General features: G+C 45.3%; 1 protein-coding gene across 2 annotated transcripts in view; it reads left to right on the top strand.

The window, feature by feature from the left end:
- Positions 1–16,563, top strand: part of LOC104990908 (5-formyltetrahydrofolate cyclo-ligase-like) — a 17,477-nt gene extending 914 nt beyond the window's left edge. Inside the window, exons 2-3 of one of the 2 annotated variants that reach the window (XM_010843225.1) lie at positions 7,837–8,098; positions 15,053–16,563. In XM_010843225.1, coding sequence (XP_010841527.1) covers positions 7,837–8,098; positions 15,053–15,276 — 486 coding nt within the window. In that variant the 3' untranslated portion in view covers positions 15,277–16,563. The remainder of the gene's footprint in view (positions 1–7,836; positions 8,099–15,052) is intronic. The other variant, XM_010843224.1, reaches the window with a different exon arrangement.
- The last annotated feature ends 2,466 nt before the right edge of the window (positions 16,564–19,029 follow it).

Raw genomic sequence — 19,029 nt, 5'->3', positions numbered from 1 at the left:
TCAGTCTTTTCCAATGAGTCAGCTCTTCGCATGAGGTGGCCAAAGTACTGGAGTTTCAGCTTCAGCATCAGTCCTTCCAATGAATACCCAGGACTGATCTCCTTTAGGATGGACTGGTTGGATCTCCTTGCAGTCCAAGGGACTCTCAAGAGTCTTCTCCAACACCACAGTTCAAAAGCATCAATTCTTCGGCGCTCAGCTTTCTTCACAGTCCAAGTCTCACATCCATACATGACCACTGGAAAAACCATAGCCTTGACTAGACGGACCTTTGTTGGCAAAGTAATATCTCTGCTTTTCAATATGCTGTTTAGGTTGGTCATAACTTTTCTTCCAAGGAGTAAGCGTCTTTTAATTTCATGGCTGCAATCACCATATGCAGTGATTTTGGAGCCCCTCAAAATAAAGTCAGCCACTGTTTCCACTGTTTCCCCATCTATCTGCGGTGCCTTCAGTGACTCTTAAAGAATACAGGGACTTCGGATGGTTCAGACTGCAGCCTCCCAATGCAGGGGCCGCGAGTTTGGTCTTGAACTAAGATCCCTCACGCTTCGTGATGTGGCCGGGGAAAAAAAAGTTATGAAAAAGAGTCCATAGCGGTAAAATGACCAGAGAACGATACGATTACTTCAGAGGAGCGAGTGCAAAATAGGGTGCAGAGATGCTCAAGGATGGAAGCCCGTCGGAACCTGTGGAGGGCTGGGCCCTGCCTCTGTGGCCTCGGGCCTATCCTGTCACGCAGTAGGTGAACGTTAAGTACATTTTTGAATTAATGACAACTGATTCTCATACTCAGCCTGCTCAAGAAGATAGGAAGCAGGAGAGAATAGGGAACTGAGTCCGGTTTCCTGTCTCTTGGTTATGATACCTCCAGTTTGTTACTTTCACAGACTAACTTGCTATATATTAATACTTTGTTCATGTGATGATACCAGTGTCTCTTATCAGTAAAACAGTCCACAGATCCTGTCCCAGAGGCATGTGCCAAAGGTCTGTGAGACTGGTTTTTGTTGGACACCAGAGGGGGAAAAATGAGTGTCCTGTGAATAACTAAATATTAGTGATTCTGTGTCAAACTAGTGACCCGTCTTCCTCAACATCCAGATGTTATATTTGGATGTTATCAGGATGTTATATACCAATGTTATATTTGGAAATTAGCTTCTTTTCCTTGATGTGTCTTGAAATTAGATGTGCCATAAGAATTTCTTAATTACCCTTCATTATTCTACCATCCATTAGTTTCTCAAATTCAAAGTTCCTATGAGTTAAAACAGTAAAGCAAATACAAGCATTTCGTTCCACTCTTTGTGTATATAGGTGTGCATGAAGGGGGTTCTACGCAGATGGTGTCTATGCAGATATTAGTTTATTCAAACTTAGTATTTTTTAGCGATTATGAGGAAGGCATTGGTTGCTTTAGTGAATGTAGAGATGCATACCATCTTATCCTTACTCTCTAGGTGCTTAAAATTTAGTTAATTAATTCACATATACTAAACCCTTTGTTTGGAGAAGGCAATGGCACCCCACTCCAGTAGTCTTGCCTGGAAAATCCCATGGACGGAGGAGCCTGATAGGCTGCAATCCATGGGGTCTCAAAGAGTTGGACACGGCTGAGCAACTTCACTTTCACTTTTCACTTTCATGCATTGGAGAAGGAAATGGCAACCCACTCCAGTGTTCTTGCCTGGAGAATCCCAGGGATGGTGGAGCCTGGTGGGCTGCCGTCTATGGGGTTGCACAGAGTCGGACACGACTGAAGTGACTTAGCAGCAGCAAACCCTTTGTTGTTTAGTCGCTAAGGGGTGTCTGACTCTTGTGATCCCATGGACTATAGCATGCCAGGCTCCTCTGTCCATGGAATTTTTCTGGCAGAAATACTGGTGTGGGTTGCTATTTCCTTCTCCAGGGGATCTCCCTGGACCAAGGATTGAACCGATGTCTCCTGCACTGAAGGAGCCATCAGTCTTTACCTCTGAGCCACCAGGGAAGCCCATATTGAACCCTACTGTGGCCCATACTTTGCCATGTACTTAGTTATAGGATGAAAAAGATAGGATTGTCGCTCTAAAGGAACAGAGTCTGGAAGAAGAAACAGACTTGTGAATACAGAATTCCAGTGCTTTCAGATAATCTGGTAAACATCAATTGTAGAAATATAACTTAGGGGAGGGGGACTCAGAAGGCTTTCCTTCTATAGGGAGATGTTTGAGATGTTTTTTGTAGTACAAGATGAATTTTGTCAGGTTAAGGGAAAGTAGGATCGGTGAACATGTACAGGAATATTTTGTCAAGAGAAGGAAGGGCACAGTTGAACATGTATTTTGGAGCTCTGCAGATCTGGATTTAATCTGGCTACACTGCATTTTAGCTGCCTAGTGAAAGTGAAATCGCTCAGTCGTATCCGACTCTTTGTGACCCCATGGACTGTAACCTACCAGGTTCCTCTGTCCATGGGATTTTCCAGGCAAGAATACTGGAGTGGGTTACCATTTCCTTCTCCAGGAGATCTTCCTGATCCAGGGATTGAACGCGGGTCTTCCACATTGTAGGCAGACGCTTTACCGTCTGAGCCACCAGGGAAGTCCATAAGCTGTCCATTAGCTGCCTAGGGCCTTGGACAAATCCCTTAATCATTCTGAGCCTCTGGTTCCTTATCTGTAAGAGGGATAATGCCCATCCTTGCAAGACCTATCGTGAGGATTAAAGAAGTGGCTAAGGGATGTATTGATAAGTCCTGTAGGAAGAGAATATTGGCAGCACTTTTGGAATATAGGTTGGGGATGGAAGAATGAGGAAAAAATACATAGAGGGCATTAAGGGGCTGTTGTGATAGTTTGGATAAGAGATAATAAAGGGCGTGGATGGTGAAGCTGAGGGGGAAAAGGCAGGTGAATGGGAGACTATGCAGTGAGACCCAGCAGGATTGGGCAATTAACTGGATGACATTAGAAAGTACTGGGAAAGGGGAGTCACTTATGATTTCAGAATTTAGAGCTGGAGGTAAAGGTTTGCTTATTTATTTTTTAATATTTATTTGGCTGTATTGGGTCTTAGTTGAGGTACATGGGCTTAGTTGCTCCCCAGCATGTGGGATCTTAGCTCCCCAATCAGGGATTGAACCTGCTTTCTCTGGATTGCAAGGTGGATTTATAAATACTGGACCACCAGGGAAGTCCTGATAAAGGGTTTTTAACATTACTAGGTGCAAGGAATGTAGGTGTTGGAGTGGATTTTGGAGGGGCATGGGGTAAATAAAGATGAGTTCAGTTTGGTTTCTTTGTCTTATGGTACATTAGAAACAAAACACTCCAGGTGGGAATAGGAGCCATATAGAGACAGGACCACTGGTAGTACACTGACAGCTGAGCACTGGCATCTGAGGAGAGACCCACAACTCTCAGTAATACATATACTTGAGCACATATACCCAGATGTACTCATATGAGACATCTGTTTCATAACCAAAGATTTCATAGCTCTTACTGTATATGATGAACTCTAATATTTTCCCTTTCATTTGCTGATTATAACTCACTGTTGTTTCATGACCAACCATGGATCAAGGCCCAAAATATCAACGTACTGGTACTAGAACAGTGATTTGCCATAATGTGTGTTCAATACGATAAAAGTATTAAATGATAAGTAGGCATATTCTTATTGACACAGAAATTTTTAAAAAATAATTTAGAATTTTACCAGAAAATGACATATAGTAAAGAAATTAAACTTTATGCTGTAGTTTGACTCCTCAGCAAATAAGATGAGGAAATTAGTACCCAGTATTCATTTTATCTTATATCCTATGTGCCAGTTTCTTTCTTTTTTAAAAAGTATTTATTTGACTGTGCTGGGACTGCTTCCCTGGTGGCTCAGATGGTAAAGAATCTGCCTGCAATGCGGGAGACCTGGGTTCGATCCCTGGGTTGGGAAGATCCCCTGGAGGAGGGCGTTGTAACCCACTCCAATATTCTTGACTGGAGAATCCTCATGGACAGAGGAGCCTGGCAGGCTGCAGTCCATGGGGTCGCAAAGAGTTGGACACAAATGAGTGACTAAGTACACAGGAGGGACTTAGTTACAGCAGGTGGGATCTAGTTCCCTGACCAGGGATGGAACCCAGGACCCTTGCATTGGGAACACAGAGTCTTAGCCACTGGACCAGCATGGAAGTCCCACTTCTGAATTGTTTTAATTTTGGTAATCTTAATTTTAATTTCCAAGTGTTTAAAAAAATTCTCTGCTTTCTTTCCAAAGCAGCCTTTTTTTGCCCTATAGATGCATCTATCTTCTTGAACTTGTCTGAGAAGACTAATTAGAATTAAAAAAAAAGAAAATTCATGTTCTCTGAATTATAATTTTCTGTTTCCTGCTGGATCACTCCCCTCACCTCCCCTTTTAAAAAATCCTTCTAATTAGTGTTTGGCTTTCTAAAATGTGTGAAAGTGAAAGTGAAGTCACTCAGTTGTGTCCAACTCTTTGTGACCCCATGGACTGTAGCCTACCAGGCTCTTCTGTCCATAGGATTTTTCAGGCAAGAGTACCAGAGTGGGTTGCCACTTCCTTCTCGATGAACCTTTATTGTCTGTACATATTTATGAATGAAGGTGTGATCACTAAAATGGGGATTTCCTTTGCTTTTAGTAGTCACTTTGGAATTCTGTGGTAAGAACGGACTCTTGTCTGACTTACATCCTTGTTCTCCCAGTGTTGCAATCTGTTGCTCTTATCTGTAAATATTGTCCTATCCAGGGCTTTTCTGGTGGCTCAGTGGTAAACCCACCTGACAATGCAGAAGATGCAAGTTCCATCCTTGGGTCGGAAAGATCCTCTGGAGAAGGAAATGGCAACCCACTCCAGTATTCTTATCTGGGAAATCCCATGAACAGAGGAGCCTGCCGGGCTGTAGTCCATGGGGTTGCAAAAGAATCGGAAAGGACCGAGCACTTACGTGCGCACACACACACACACACACACACACACACACACTGTCCCATTCACTCTGTCTTGCAGAAACTAGTTAAATACCTATTCTCTTGTTGTTGGTGTTATCATGCTTTTCTTTTTTACTTTGTTCTTACTGTCATGTAAATGAGATTTGAGGAAGAAAGGTAAGTGTGTATACACAGTCCTGTTGCAGGAAAGGAGACCCCTTCCAGGGCCCGAAACTGGGCTCTTGTCTAACACTTGAAAATGAATTGTCCGAGGAGACACATCTGCTGACAAAGCAAGAGATTTTATTGGCAAAGGGCACCCGGGTGGAGAGCAGTAGGGTAAGGGAACCCAGGAGAACAGCTCTGCCGCGTGGCTTGCAGTCTCGGGTTTTATGGTGACTGGATTAGTTTCCGGGTGGTCTTTGGTCAATCATTCTAATTCAGTCTTGTCTGGTGGCGCACACATCTCTCAGCCAAGATGGATACTAGCGAGAGGGATTCTGGGAAGTGGACGGACACCCAGTGTCTCCTTTCGACCTTTCCTGAACTCTTCCGGTTGGTGGTGGCTTATTAGTTCCATATTCTTTATCAGGATCTCCTGTCATAAAGCAACTCATGCAAATGGTTACTGTGGTGCCTGGCCAGGGTGGGCGGTTTCAATCAGTGTGCTTCCCTTAACAATCTCACACTGAATTTTAACCGATGTTTGTTTCTGCTTGTTCAAGTTTTGATTTTCTATGTTCTGCTTTAAAGAGCCCAAGATAGACACTTAACTTTCCCAGAAAGTACTTCGGTGTTAAAAGCCTCAGGTCTGCCCAGTGTCCAGGTCTCACAGTTCCACTTGCTTTGCCCACTTCGGGCCTGATAACAGCTTTGTAACTGCTCAGAAAGATGGAGTTAGCTTCCTTCCTTGGCACTGTTTTGGTGTGCTTTGTCTGCTTAACTCTGTGTTAAGTTATTCCTTTTTATTAGGAATAACTGGACATTCTGTGCCTGTATCTTTCTGGCACTCATATTTATAAGCCACCTTTGCAGTCACTTTTCCTTCTTAGCTCGGAGAACAGGGAAGAACAGAAAAGGAAGAAAAAGGGAGCTGAGGGCTAACTTCAGAGACTAGGGATGTTCTGGGATTATTAACATTTCTATAGTGAGCAAAGCTCAGCCCATTGCTCCTGCTTCTTGTTAAACTGAGTACAAAAGAATGCTTTCACCCAGGTTCTCCTTCTTATTAACACAACATGGCACTCATTTAGAGGGCCTTTGCTTCTCCAGGATCCCCCACCTTCCATCTATGTGAACACTTTTATTTTTTATATTATTAAAAAAATTATTTTTGGTGTACCTACTAACCCTAAATATTCATGGGAAGGAATAATGCCCAAGCTGATGCTCCGATACTTTGGCCACCTGATGTGAAGAGCCGACCCATTGGAAAAGACCCTGATGCTGGGAAAGATTGAGGAGGACAGGAGGAGAAAGGGGACAACAGAGGATGAGATGGTTGGATGGCATCACTGACTCAATGGACCTAAGTTTGAGCAAACTCTGGGAGATGGTGAAGGACAGGGAAGCCTCGTGTGCTGCAGTCCATGGGGTTGCAAAGAGTGGGACACGACTGAGCGACTGAACAGCAAGAACTGTGGCATGTGGGATCTTAGTTGCCTGACCAGGGATCAACCTTTGCCCTCTGTGGTGGAAGTCTTAACCACTGGACCACCAGAGAAGTCCTTGTCTTTGTTAACATTTTAACACTCATTTGAATAGAAGAGCTTTAGCAATTGGGAGGGAGGTGGGTAGTGCCAACAGAATTGTGTGGCATGTCTGCCCTGGGGAGTTTATAGACTGGCTAGGATGCTGTGTTTAGGATACACAAAACAATAATTGACTTATGATAGCACATAGCTGTTAGGTTGTATAGTGACTCTACACATAGTGAGGGTTCTGCAGAAGTCAGGAAAAGTTAGGACTTGAATTGGGCTTAAGTGGTGGAATTTGAGATGAGAGAAGGCTAACAATCTAGGGAGTAAAGAAACTTGTACTAGTTGGGGTTTGGGGGTGGCTTCCCTGGTGGTCCAGTGCCTAAGACCATGCGCTTCCAACACAGGAGGCTGGGTTCCATCACTGGTCAGGGAAATAGATCCCACATGCTACAACTAAATGTCCCACATGTCGCAACTAAGATCTGGTGCAGTCAAATAAATAAATATTAAAACAATGACAACAACAGCCACAGAGGAAAAAAAAACAAGCTTGTGGGAGCCAAGGTTCAAAGTTAAAGCAGAGACTCTCAGGGAAAGACACGGAAGTCTGCTAGAATGGGCACTACCCATTGTACCCGTTGGCACTACCCACCTCCCTCCCAGTGGTGGGGGTCAAGTTTGGAATTTTCCGTATTTTAGACAGCAGGGTCCCACCGTGACCTTTTAATGAGATTTTGCATCTGCTAGGAAAAGATCTGGGAAGATTGAAGGCAAAAGGAGAATAGGCCAGCAGAGGATGAGATGGTTATATAGCATCACCGACTCAGTGGACATGAATCTGAGCAAACTCTGGGAGACAGTGGAGGGCAGGGGAGTCTGGCGTGTGGCAGTCCATGGGGTCCCTGAGTCAGACACGACTTAAGAGACTGAGCAACAACAACGACAAAGAGCAGATGTGCCAGAGAGGCATTAAGGGATCAGAGAAGTAATTGTTGGGTCCAGAAGTAAAAGTCAGGCTTCAGGATGCAATATTATTTGACATAATGTATCACTCCACTTTTTGTGTGTTTGTTTTTGGTTAAAAAGTTTGGAGAAGGCTGAGAGAAAAGGGAGGAAGTGTTAAAACTGTTAAGGGGAGCCACTTGTTTTAAAAAGTATCATCTGGGAAAATTTAACTGCCATCACTTCTCCCTTAGGTATTTACCCATAATGAATATCAAAAGTCCAAAAGAGTGTCCATCTTTCTGAGCATGCCAGATGAAATTGAGACAGAGGAGATCATCAAGGACATTTTCCGACAAGGCAAAACCTGCTTTATCCCGCGGTACCAGTTGCAGAGCAATCACATGGATATGGTGAAGTTAGCATCACCAGAGGAAATCGCTTCGCTGCCCAGAACTTCCTGGAACATTCAGCAGCCCGGTGAGGATGAAGTTCTGGAGGAGGCCTTGTCAACAGGTGAGCATTACAGTATTAGAACTGCCATCTTAGGATGCTGTCCTGCTGCGTTGGCTTGTTAGACCTCTGATCGGCTTGTCGTGGTCGAGTTGGGAGGGTTACTTTTCTACAGGGATGAATGTGTATTTCACTTAAGTTCCAAGCCACCCACCTAACTTGACTTAGGATGAGATGCCCTCTGTAAGCTGTGGCATGTCAACTGTAATAGTAAAGTATCAAGGTATTGTTCGGGGCTTCCCTGGTAGCTCAGTTGGCAAAGAATCCATCTACAATGCAAGGAGACCTGGGTTCACTCCCTGGGTCAGGAAGATCCCCTGGGAAAAGAAATGGCAACCCACTCCACCTTTCTTGCCTGGAGAATCCCATGGACAGAGGAGCCTGGCAGACTGTAGTCCATGGGGTCACAAAGAGTCAGACATGACTGAGTGACTAAGCGGGACAAAGGTATTGTTCTTTTCCACAGACTCTTGCCCTGAACTTCTGGTTTGGATAATACATTTTTCCTAAATAATACTCTGTTTCCCAGGACTTCCTGGAGGTCCAGTGTTTAAGAACCCGCCTTCCAATGCAGGGGATGCGGGTTCAATCACTGGTTGGGAAACAGATCCCACATGGCTTGGGGCAACTAAACCCTCCAGTCAGAGGAAGAACCCTTGTGCTGCAGCAAAAACCCAGCACGGCCAAATTAAAAAAAAAACTCTGCATTTTCCGTGGTTTCAGTTGCAGTCTGTCTGGTAATGAGTGAGTGAGCGAAGTCGCCCAGTTGTGTCTGACTCTCTGCGACCCCATGGACTGCAGGCTCCTCCATCCATGGGATTTTCCAGGCAAGAATACTGAAGTGGGTTGCCATTTCCTTCTCCAGGAGATCTTCCCGACCCGGGGATTGAACCCAGGTCTCCCACACTGTAGGCAGATGCTTTACCGTCTGAGCCACCAGGGAAGTCTGGTAATGAGTACATTATTATTAATGCAATAAGCGTTTATGTCTCCAGCACAGACTTGTCAACTACTTGGGCATTCCATGGTCATATCACATACAACATGTTCCAAAGTGAATTGTGCTCCCTCATGCCTCCTGTCTTGTGTTTCTCTTAGGGTTTAGTACCATCACTCACCCACTTGACCATGTCAGAAGTCTCAAGATCACCCTTGACTCTTCTCTTTCTTGCCTGTTCCATGAGCAGCCCATTGTCAGCTCCTGGTGATTTTACTTGTTGTTCAGTTGCTAAGTTGTGTCCAACTCTTCGTGACCCCATGGACTGCAGCCTGACATTCTTCTCTGTTCATGAGATTTCCCAGACAAGAATACTGGAGTGGGTTCCCATTTCCTTTTCCTGGGGATCTTCCTGATCCAGGGATTTAACCCAGGTCTCCTGCATGGGCAGATAGGTTCTTTACTACTGTGCCACCAGGGAAACCCCTGCGGATTAATGCTTACTGAATCTGTCCCTTCTCTCTTATCCCACTGCAGTCCAAGCCACCATCCCCCCTTGTCTGGGGTATTATAATAGCCTCCCAACTCTGCTTCCTCTCCACGCCTTGTATTCTGTCCTCCCTCTCAGTCATATTATTTATATAGTCATTGCAACAAGATTTCTGAAATGCAAAGTTGACTTTTTCTCTCCCCAGTTTAAAGTCTTTCAGTGACTTTCTGCTGCCCTTCCTTTGAAGTAAACATTCCTTAACAAGGTTCTTCCTGGACTCCCTGAAGGTCCAGTGGTTTAAGTGCCACCTTCCAGTGTAAGAGGTGCAGGTTAGATCCCTGGTGAGGGAACTAAGGTCCCACATGCTGCAAGGTGTGACCAAAAAAATAAAAACGAAACAAAACATCCAAGACTCTTCCTGATTGAGCCTTGCTATTCTTTCCTTTTGCACATCTTTCTACTCCCTTACTTTATCATCTGAATTCCAGCCACTCTGAATCTCTTTGTTTCCCAACCCTATTTTAAAAAAAATTGAAATATAGTTGATTTACAGTATTGTGTTAGTTTTAGGTGTGTAGCAAAGTGATTCAGTCATACTTACATTACATATATGTATTTTTTCCATTGTTGTCCATTAAAAGTTATTTTAAGATATTGAACATAGTTTCCTGTGCTATATAGTAAATCCTTGTTGCTTATCTATTTTATGCATAGTAATTTGTGTCTGTTAGTCCTATACTCCTAATTTATCCAAACCTCTTTCCCCCTTTGGTAAACATAAGTTTGTTTTCTGCATCTGTGAGTCTGTTTCTATTTTGTATGTAGAGTCATTGCATTATTTTTTTAGGTCCCACATACAAGTGAGATCATATAATATTTGATATTATATCCATCCATGATGGGCTTTGCTGGTGGCTTGGTAAAGAACCTGCTTGCAATGCAGGAGCCACAGGAGACATGGGTTGGATCCCTGGGTCGGTCAAGAAGATCCTTTGGAGGAGGAAATGACAACCCATTGCGGTATTCTTGCCTGGAGAATCCCATGGACAGAGGAGCCTGGCGGGCTACCGTCCATGGAGCCACAAAAGAGCTGAACATGAGCGACTGAACGACTAAATAACAACAATAGCATATCTTGCACCCTGCAGCTGCAACTCCTCTGCATCCCCCTCTAAGGTGCTCTTGTCCTGTATCCTCTGTCCGTTTGACTGAGGTCACCTGTGCCTTTCAGCAGCAGGAGCAGTGTATGCTGTGGAGTCCACCTGGACTGCAAGCCCTCAGCTTCATTTCTTATGAGCTGAATGCCGTGAAGGAGCAGTTAGACCTCTCTGAGCACAGTGTATGTTTCTTTCTTCAGGGGATGGTAGTAATACTTGCCCTCCTGCCTCACCAGGTAGATGAACTGATCAGCTTATGTGATTCATCCTTCTGTCCCTGGGGTATAGAATGGTGCCTGCCACATTGTAGACACTTCACAAATGTTAGCTTCTGTGCTTCTTTTCCTCTTCTAGAAGCTGGACTTTGGATAAGAGTCAGATGTTGCATAGGATGATCTGAACAGGTAGCTACTTAAATATAGTCAGGAAACTTAGATAAATATGATCAAGAGGTGTCTTATTTTATCTTTTACTCTCATTCTTCCCTTTATAATAAATAGAACAGAGATGAGCATCTTTCTGGGGAACCACAAAAACTGTTCCCAGAGGTAGGGGAAAGGATTCCACCTGCTTAGTGGACCATGGGCACCATGCAGTGTAGGATACGAGCTGGTCATACCAGACTGCGTGGGCAGGGATGGATGGATGGACATTTCACTGAGGTCCGTGAGGACTGTTATAATTAGACAAATTGATGAAAAGTTTAGACATGTGCACACTGCTATATTTAAAATGGATAACCAACAAGGACCTACTGTACAGCACAGGGAACTCTGCTGAATGTTATGTGGTAGCCTGGATGGGAGGGGAGTTTGGGGGAGAATGGATACATGTATATGTATGGCTGAGTCCCTTCTCTGTTCACCTGAAACTATCACAACATTGTTAATCGACTATACCCCAAAACAAAATAAAAAGTTAAAAAAAAAAAGATTATTTACAGACATGGAAAATAGCATCCTAAGAGCAAAAGCAGGAAGTCGTGGGGCAGGCATGTGGGACAAGGAATCTATCCATTTATCTAGGATCGCCTAAGTATAATGGGAGATGCTATGGGTGAGGTGATTGGGGTGAGAGGGTCGTGGCTGTGCACCCAGTTAAGGATGTGGATGTTACCTTTAGGAGATTGTTATTGACGGAGAGTTTGGGGGCATGGGGAGTCATGGTGAAGGATGGATTGGGACCAGCAGGGCCTGGAGGTGGGATGACAGTTGGAATTCCAGGAGAAATGGCATCTTCAAAAAGCTGACATGAGGTTTCTGGCAGTATGCAGAGCGGGCATGGAGAAGTTTATCAAGTTCCTGCAGAGGACTTTGAGGGAGATGTGGCCATGACACTGAACTTAGCAAGAAGAGCAAGGAGAAAGAGAGAGAAGGTTATGCATAGGATGTGTTGAAAGGAGTGTTAGAAAGCTCCGTTTAACTGCCGGCCTCTCACACTTACTGTTTTCAGCTTTCTCTTTAGTATTAAAGGGAGTCCTCTGGCCAAGCTGATTATATTGTCCTGCAAAACCCAGGATATGGGGAGGGAGGAGGGAGGAGGGTTCAGGATGGGGAACACATGTATACCTGTGGAGGATTCATTTTGATATTTGGCAAAACTAATACAATTTGTAAAGTTTAAAAATAAAATAAAATTAAAAAACAAAAAAAACAAAAAAACCCAGGACGGACAGTCTGAGTTCAGAGCATCCTAAGAGGTGTCCGTGGCCCAGCTGCCACCTCCTTGGCCAGAGGTAAAAAGGATGTTTTGTGAAGGTTAACTGAATTCTCAGTGCCTCGTATGTACTTTCAGTTTCAAGAATAAATCAAGGCCTTTAGAGAATCTTCTTTCCTCATTTTCTTTCAGGGCCTAGTTCCTAGGCTTTTATTTTTTTGCCAGGGGGCGGGGGGTGTCGATGAATATTCTACAGCTCAGTGTCTGCCCCATCTCCCAAAGTTAGCCTTACCCTGCCAATTCCCTTGTTACTGACTCTGATGATACTGTCCTGTCTGCACCTTACTCTCCTTTTTGCCAGCTCCTGACATCGTTTCCACTTCCTTCTACGGGAAACTCTTTCCTTATGTTCTGTGATGTGGGTCAGCAAAGGAACGGAGGAAAAGATGTGTGCGGGTGTGTTCTGGACATAATGACAGAGCTGAACTCTAAGCTCAGGAGGAGGACTTGGAGGGGGCGGAGACTGAGCCAGAAGTCACTGTGATTCCTGAGAGAGAGAGATGAGCAGAGCAGGGATAGGGAGGGAAGGTGACAGTCAGTGGCCAGAGCCCTATAGCAAGTTGGGATTAGAGTAGATGAGCAGGTTTCCTCAAGAAGGTCATGCCTGTCATTGGAGGTGTGCTCGGCCAGGTTTTGCAGGCAGGGGTTGGCAGGTGTGCTGGGCGCCCAGGAGAAGCTGAGTTCATCTCGCAGTTCTGCACGAAGTCAGAACAGCTGCTGATAGTGGGGGGCCAGTCTGGCTGGCAGTCTGAACACCTCTACCCTGAGCAGCCCATTCCAAAGAATTCATGGCTCCCAGCCCTCGCTGGTACATCTTTGCCAGCAACGCTGCAGGTGTGGTCAGTCCCTGCTAAGCTGGAGGTCACTCGGACCCCCCAGGACAGCCCTCAGAAGGCTGAAGCTCAGTACAGGATGGCCACCAGGTAGATGGCTGGGTGGGGTGTGTGCTGCTGCTTGTGAGCAGCGCTGGTGTGTCCGGCTCCCCGCCAGGGGCTGGAGGGGCACTCCCTGAACCTCACAGAGTCCACGGAGCTCCTCACGACCTTTGTGGCCTTCTGCACACCTCTAACTGTGGGCAGCTTTTTGTAACTTTGAAGACCCTGCCTTCCTCTCTGAGGCCTGTGCTGACAAGGCTGTGGCCAGTTCTGGTCCTTGTGTCCCTGGGAGAGTTCCAGCCCGAGGACCAACCAAGGGACCCCATCTGGTACCTTCGGAATGTTCCTGAATAGGTCAAAGGTCGCACTCATGTGAATACAGGAAAGCAGGACAATTTGGCCTCCCTGCTTCTGTAAGAGGGGAGATGAAAAGGGTCAGCTTAGGCCTCCTAACAGCTCACCCTACTGCTTCTCATCGACTTTGACAAGAGCTCTGTCCTTCCTGATTTCCCTCTGACCCTCTCCCGCTCTGCCAGTTGTCAGCGCCCTGGGACATTGGCTCCCAAACTTGGCAGGAGTGTGTGTAGGGTCATATGTATGCTTAGAGAAAGAAATTAAGAGAAAAAGGACTTCTTAGGTCCTATCCCTGGAGATTCTGTTTATCTTCTTTAACATTTATTTTTATTTTATTTATTTGGCTGTGCCAGGTCTTAGTTGTGGCATGTGGGATCTTTAGTTGAGCCATGTGAACTCTTAATTGTGGTTCGTAGAATCTAGTTCCCTGACCAGAGATAGAATCCTGGGCACCTGTATAGGGATAGCAGCCTCTCAGCCACTGGATCACCAGGGAAGTCTTGAGATTCTCTTTAACTAGATGTGGATAGGGCCTGGGAATCTGGCATTTTTGTACATGTATACATGAAAAATGGAGACGGGCATGGCAACCCATGCCAGTATTCTTGCCTGGAGAATCCCATGGACAGAGGAGCCTGGCAGGCTACAGTCTGTGGGGTTGCAGAGTCAGACACGACTGAAGCAACGTAGCATGCATACTTGAAAGAACTGCCAGAGGATGGATGATGGGCTTACTAGTTGCTGAGTAATTTTTATTTCTTTCTTTGTCTTTTTAGTTTTTTCAGATTTTCTACAGTGATCGTGTATTTCATTAAAAATCATAGAAAAAAATAGACATCATTTATCAGTCGTTATATACACTACCATGTGTAAATAGAGAGCTAGTGGGAAGCTGCTGTATAGCACAGGGAGCTCAGCTTGGTGCTCTGTGATGACCTAGATGGGCGAGGGTGGGAGATCCAAGTGGGAGCAGACATATGTAAACATATAGCTGACTCACTTTGCTGTACAGCAGAAACTAACACAGCATTGTAAAGCAACTGTACTCCAAAAAAAAAAAAAAGGGCATCATTGCAAAACAAAAACCAGATCAGGAAGTGATCGGTTTTTTCTTGCCCACACTGGACATTGTGCCATGGTAGGGCCTGAGGAGAAAGGTGGGTGGGTTGTTACTGACGTCTTGCATCTCGATAATGAACTCTGATGGGGGCCCCGGGGGTCAGTCGGCGGTCTGATCCACAGCTTGGGCCAGTAGCACGTACTGTGCCTTCCCCTCCTGGCCCAGGCTTTTGGTGACATGGATACTGCCTGTGGCCTCATCAATCACAAATACAGTAGCTGCCCCCTCTCCAGTCAGTGGGTACCTGGTGTGGCCCTGGTCCCTGTCCATATTAACCTTCCTTATAAATTTGCTCCTCTTTTCCACAGGGGGACTTGACCTCATCTTCGTGCCGGGTCTCGGGTTCGACAAACAGAGCAACCGTTTGGGACGGGGCAAGGGCTACTATGACGCCTACCTGAAGCGTTGTCTGCAGTCCCAGGACGTGAAACCCTACACCCTGGCCTTGGCTTTCAAAGAGCAGATCTGCCTCCAGGTCCCGGTGAATGAGAATGATGTGAAGGTAGACGAAGTGCTTTACGAAGACTCCTGAGCACCTTTGGCTCTGACGACCTCAGCTGAATAATCAAGGTTTTGTGCCAGAAAAAAGTCGAATATGTGTATTTTCTCTTTGTCAGAGATTAGTGGAAATTGCACACTAATGTGAATATGGGCTATATTGTTTGTAACATAAGATACACCTAACATGAAACCAGTTTTAAAAATCAATAGCCATGTGTGTAATAGAACATTGATTAAAATGGAGGCTATCACTGTATGCTTTTCAATTTAACTTTCTGGCCTTAATGTCCCAGGTTGGTCTGTCTGCTCTGTGGTGGTGGTGGTTTAATTGCTCAGTCGAGCCTGACTCTTGGCGACCCCATGAACTATAGCCTGCCAGGCTCCTCTGTCTATGGGATTCTCCAGGCAAGAATACTGGGGTAGATTGCTGTTACCTCCTCTTGACCCAGGGATCGAACCCAGGTCTCTCACTTTGCAGGCAGATTTTTTTACCACTTGAGCCGATAGGGGATCCCTGGTTCTGCTTTGAAGTGTAAGTTGAACATTCATGAGACGCTGTGCTCCAACTCAGAGTGTGAGGGGAAAGGAAACTTATGGGGAATGGACACTGTCATGAAGTCCTGTCAGGGGTCTGAGTCAGTCTGGCAGGCACACAGAGACCCAGCAATTACTAAATGACTTGGAGTTTGCTTTGCATTAAAAGTTCCCCAAGAATATTCTCCCCTTTTATCATGGCTTCACTTACTCAACCGGGAATTATGTCTGGCACTTCCTAACATTTGATGGACAACAGACTGAAACCTTTTATGATTTAAATATTTAAATCTGGCTAATGTGTTTCCATCTCTGCTGTTCGGGTGTCAGTCACCAAGGAGTTTAAGATCTGGTGTCTTAAAAGGATGCATTTGAATCAGTTCTAATGAGATGGATGAAATAAAGCCTATTATACAGAGTGAAGTAAGTCAGAAAGAAAAACACCAATAGAGTATATATGCGAGATAGCAAAAGAGACACAGATATAAAGAACAGACTTTTGGACTCTGTGGGAGAAGGTGAGGGTGGAATGATCTGAGAGAATACCATTGAAACATGTCTATTATGATATGTGAAATAGATGACCAGTCCAAGTTCGATGCATGAAACAGGGCACTCAAAGTCAGTGCACTGGAACAACACTGAGGGATGGGATGGGGAGGGAGGTGGGAGAGGGGTTCAGGATGGGGGACACATGTACACCCATGGCTGATTCATGTCAATGTATGGCAAAAACCGCCACAATATTATAAAGTAATTAGCCTCCAATTAAATAAGTAAATTTAAAAAAGATCTGGTGTCCTGCAAGTTAGACATTATTTCTGTTGATTGGTGGTATCTGCTCAGGAGATGAGATTTGAGCTGACGGTTGATAGATGGCATCACAGCCAGGGAACAGGAGTCTCATGGGGGAAGTCTTGTTATAGCCAGAGACCCAGGAGGCTTCCAAGGTGCTGCTCTTTCACTCACATCCCACACTGTACCTGTCCCCAGGTCCCATTGATTCTGCCTCTGAGCATGCATATGAGCTCAGTCTCTTCAGTCGTGTCCGATTATCTCTTTGAAACACTATGGACTGTAGCCCACCAGGCTCCTCTGTTTATGGGATTCTCCAGGCAAGAATACTAGAGTGGGTTGCTATGCCTTTCTCCAGGGGATCTTCCTAACCCCAGGATCAAACTCATGTCTCCTGGATTGCAGGTGGATTCCTTACCCACTAAGCCACCTGGGAAGTCTCTCTTAACCTATTCCCTCCTCTCCTCATCCTGTTGTCCCTTTTGTCCAGACTGAGTGTCTAAGCTAAACTGGGCAAGAGCCCCATCCTTGGCTCCTGCCTTCAGTCTGCTTCTCTTCACTTTATTTCTCAGATCACAGTCAAGGTGATCTTATCAGACATGAAGCTGACCATGAAGTACCCCTACTCATCTCCTTCCAGGCTCAGCTCTCCCTGTACTCTTCCCTGTCCCAGTTGTGTGGATGACCACACAGCTCCTCAAACACCACCAGTTTCTTCCACCCTTCCTGCCTCTTGGGCTGCTTTTTCTCTGACTGCAGTGCTTCTTCCTCTTTTGTTCATCAGGGAGACTCCTGTTTATCCTTCAAGACTTAGCTCCATTGCCTCCTCTTCTGTGAAGTCTTCCCCTGTCCCTTCACTTGCATAAGTGGCCCTGGACATTGTTCTCCTCATCACATCATCCTACATGTCAATTTAGTTGTCATGGGACCTCCCATGCCGATCCTGTGGTTAAGAATCTGTCTTCCAATGCAGGGGGTGTGGGTTTGATCCCTGGGTCAGGAAGGTTCTCTGAAGAAGGAAATGACAACTCACTCTAGTATTCTTTTTTTCAAATTTATTTTTATTCTTTAACACCAAAAACATTTTGTATTTGGGTATAGCCAATTAACAATGTTGTGATAGTTTCAAGTGAACAGTGGAGGAACTCAGCCATACATATACATGTATCCATTCTCCCCCAAACCCCCCTTGCATTCAGGCTGGCACATAACATTGAGCAGAATTCCATGTGTTATACAATAGTTTTTTGTTACCCATTTTAAATATAGCAGTGTGTACATGTCCCAGCAAGATGGTAGGAGGAACAAAAAGCACATTTAAAATCAAACCCCATACCCACCCGAGACACTCAGAGGGCTCAAACAAACCTTTTGCGCACCAGGAGACTCCACAGAGACTGAGCCAGACCTGCCTTTGAGTGTTTGAGGGTCTCCTGTGGAGGTACGGGTCAGCAGTGGCCTGCCACAGGGACAGGGGCTCTGAGTGCAGCGGAACTGGGTATGGCATAAGCCCTCTTGGAGGAGGTTGCCCTTAACCCCATAGTGCTGCCAGAAGTTACACAGGATGGGGGAAACAGACTTCTGGAGAGCACAAACAAAACCTTGTGTGCACCAGGACCCAGGAGCAGTGACCCCACAAGAGACTGACCCAGACTTGTCTGTGAGTAACCAGGAGTCTGGCAGAGGCATGGTTGGCTGTGGCCTGTGCAGGGTCGGGGGCACTGAGTGTGGCAGTGCCTGCATGGGACCTTTTGAAGGAAGTCGCCATTATCTTCATTACCTCCACCATAGTTTGCCCTCAGGTCAAACAATAGGAAACACAGTCCCACCCATCAATAGAAGATTGGATTAAAGATTTACTGAGCATGGCCCCACCCATCAGAAAAAGACCTCAGTCAGTCTCTCCCATCAGGAAACTTCCATTTGCCTCTTATCCTTATCCATCAGAGCACTGGACAGAATGAAAACCACAATCACAGAAAACTAATGAAACTGATCACATGGACCACAGCCTTGTTTAATTCAATGAAATCATGAGCCATGCCGTGTAGGGCCATCCAAGACAGATGGGTCATGGTGGAGAGTTCTGACAAGATGCAGTCCACTGGAGAAGGGAATGGCAAACCACTTCAGTATTCTTGTCTTGAGAACCCCATGAACGTATGAAAAGGCAGAAAGACAGGACACTGAAAGATGAACTCCCCAGGTTGGTAGGTGCCCAATATGCTACTGGAGATCAGTGGAGAAATAACTTCAGAAAGAATGAAGAGACAGAGCACAAGCAAAAACACCCAGTTGTGGATGTGACTGGTGATAGAAGTCTGATGCTGTAAAGAACAATATTGCATAGGAACCTGGAATGTTAGGTCCATGAATCAAGGTAAATTGGAAGTGGTCAAACAGGAGATGGCAAGTGTGAACATCAACATTTTAGGAATCAGTGAACTAAAATGGA

Source organism: Bison bison, unplaced genomic scaffold (assembly GCF_000754665.1).
Source record: "Bison bison bison isolate TAMUID 2011002044 unplaced genomic scaffold, Bison_UMD1.0 scf7180017864181, whole genome shotgun sequence".
In the NCBI taxonomy this organism is placed as follows: Eukaryota; Metazoa; Chordata; class Mammalia; order Artiodactyla; family Bovidae; genus Bison; species Bison bison.
Note: the sequence above shows the minus strand (reverse complement) of the source record. Positions and strands in the feature narration are given on the sequence as shown.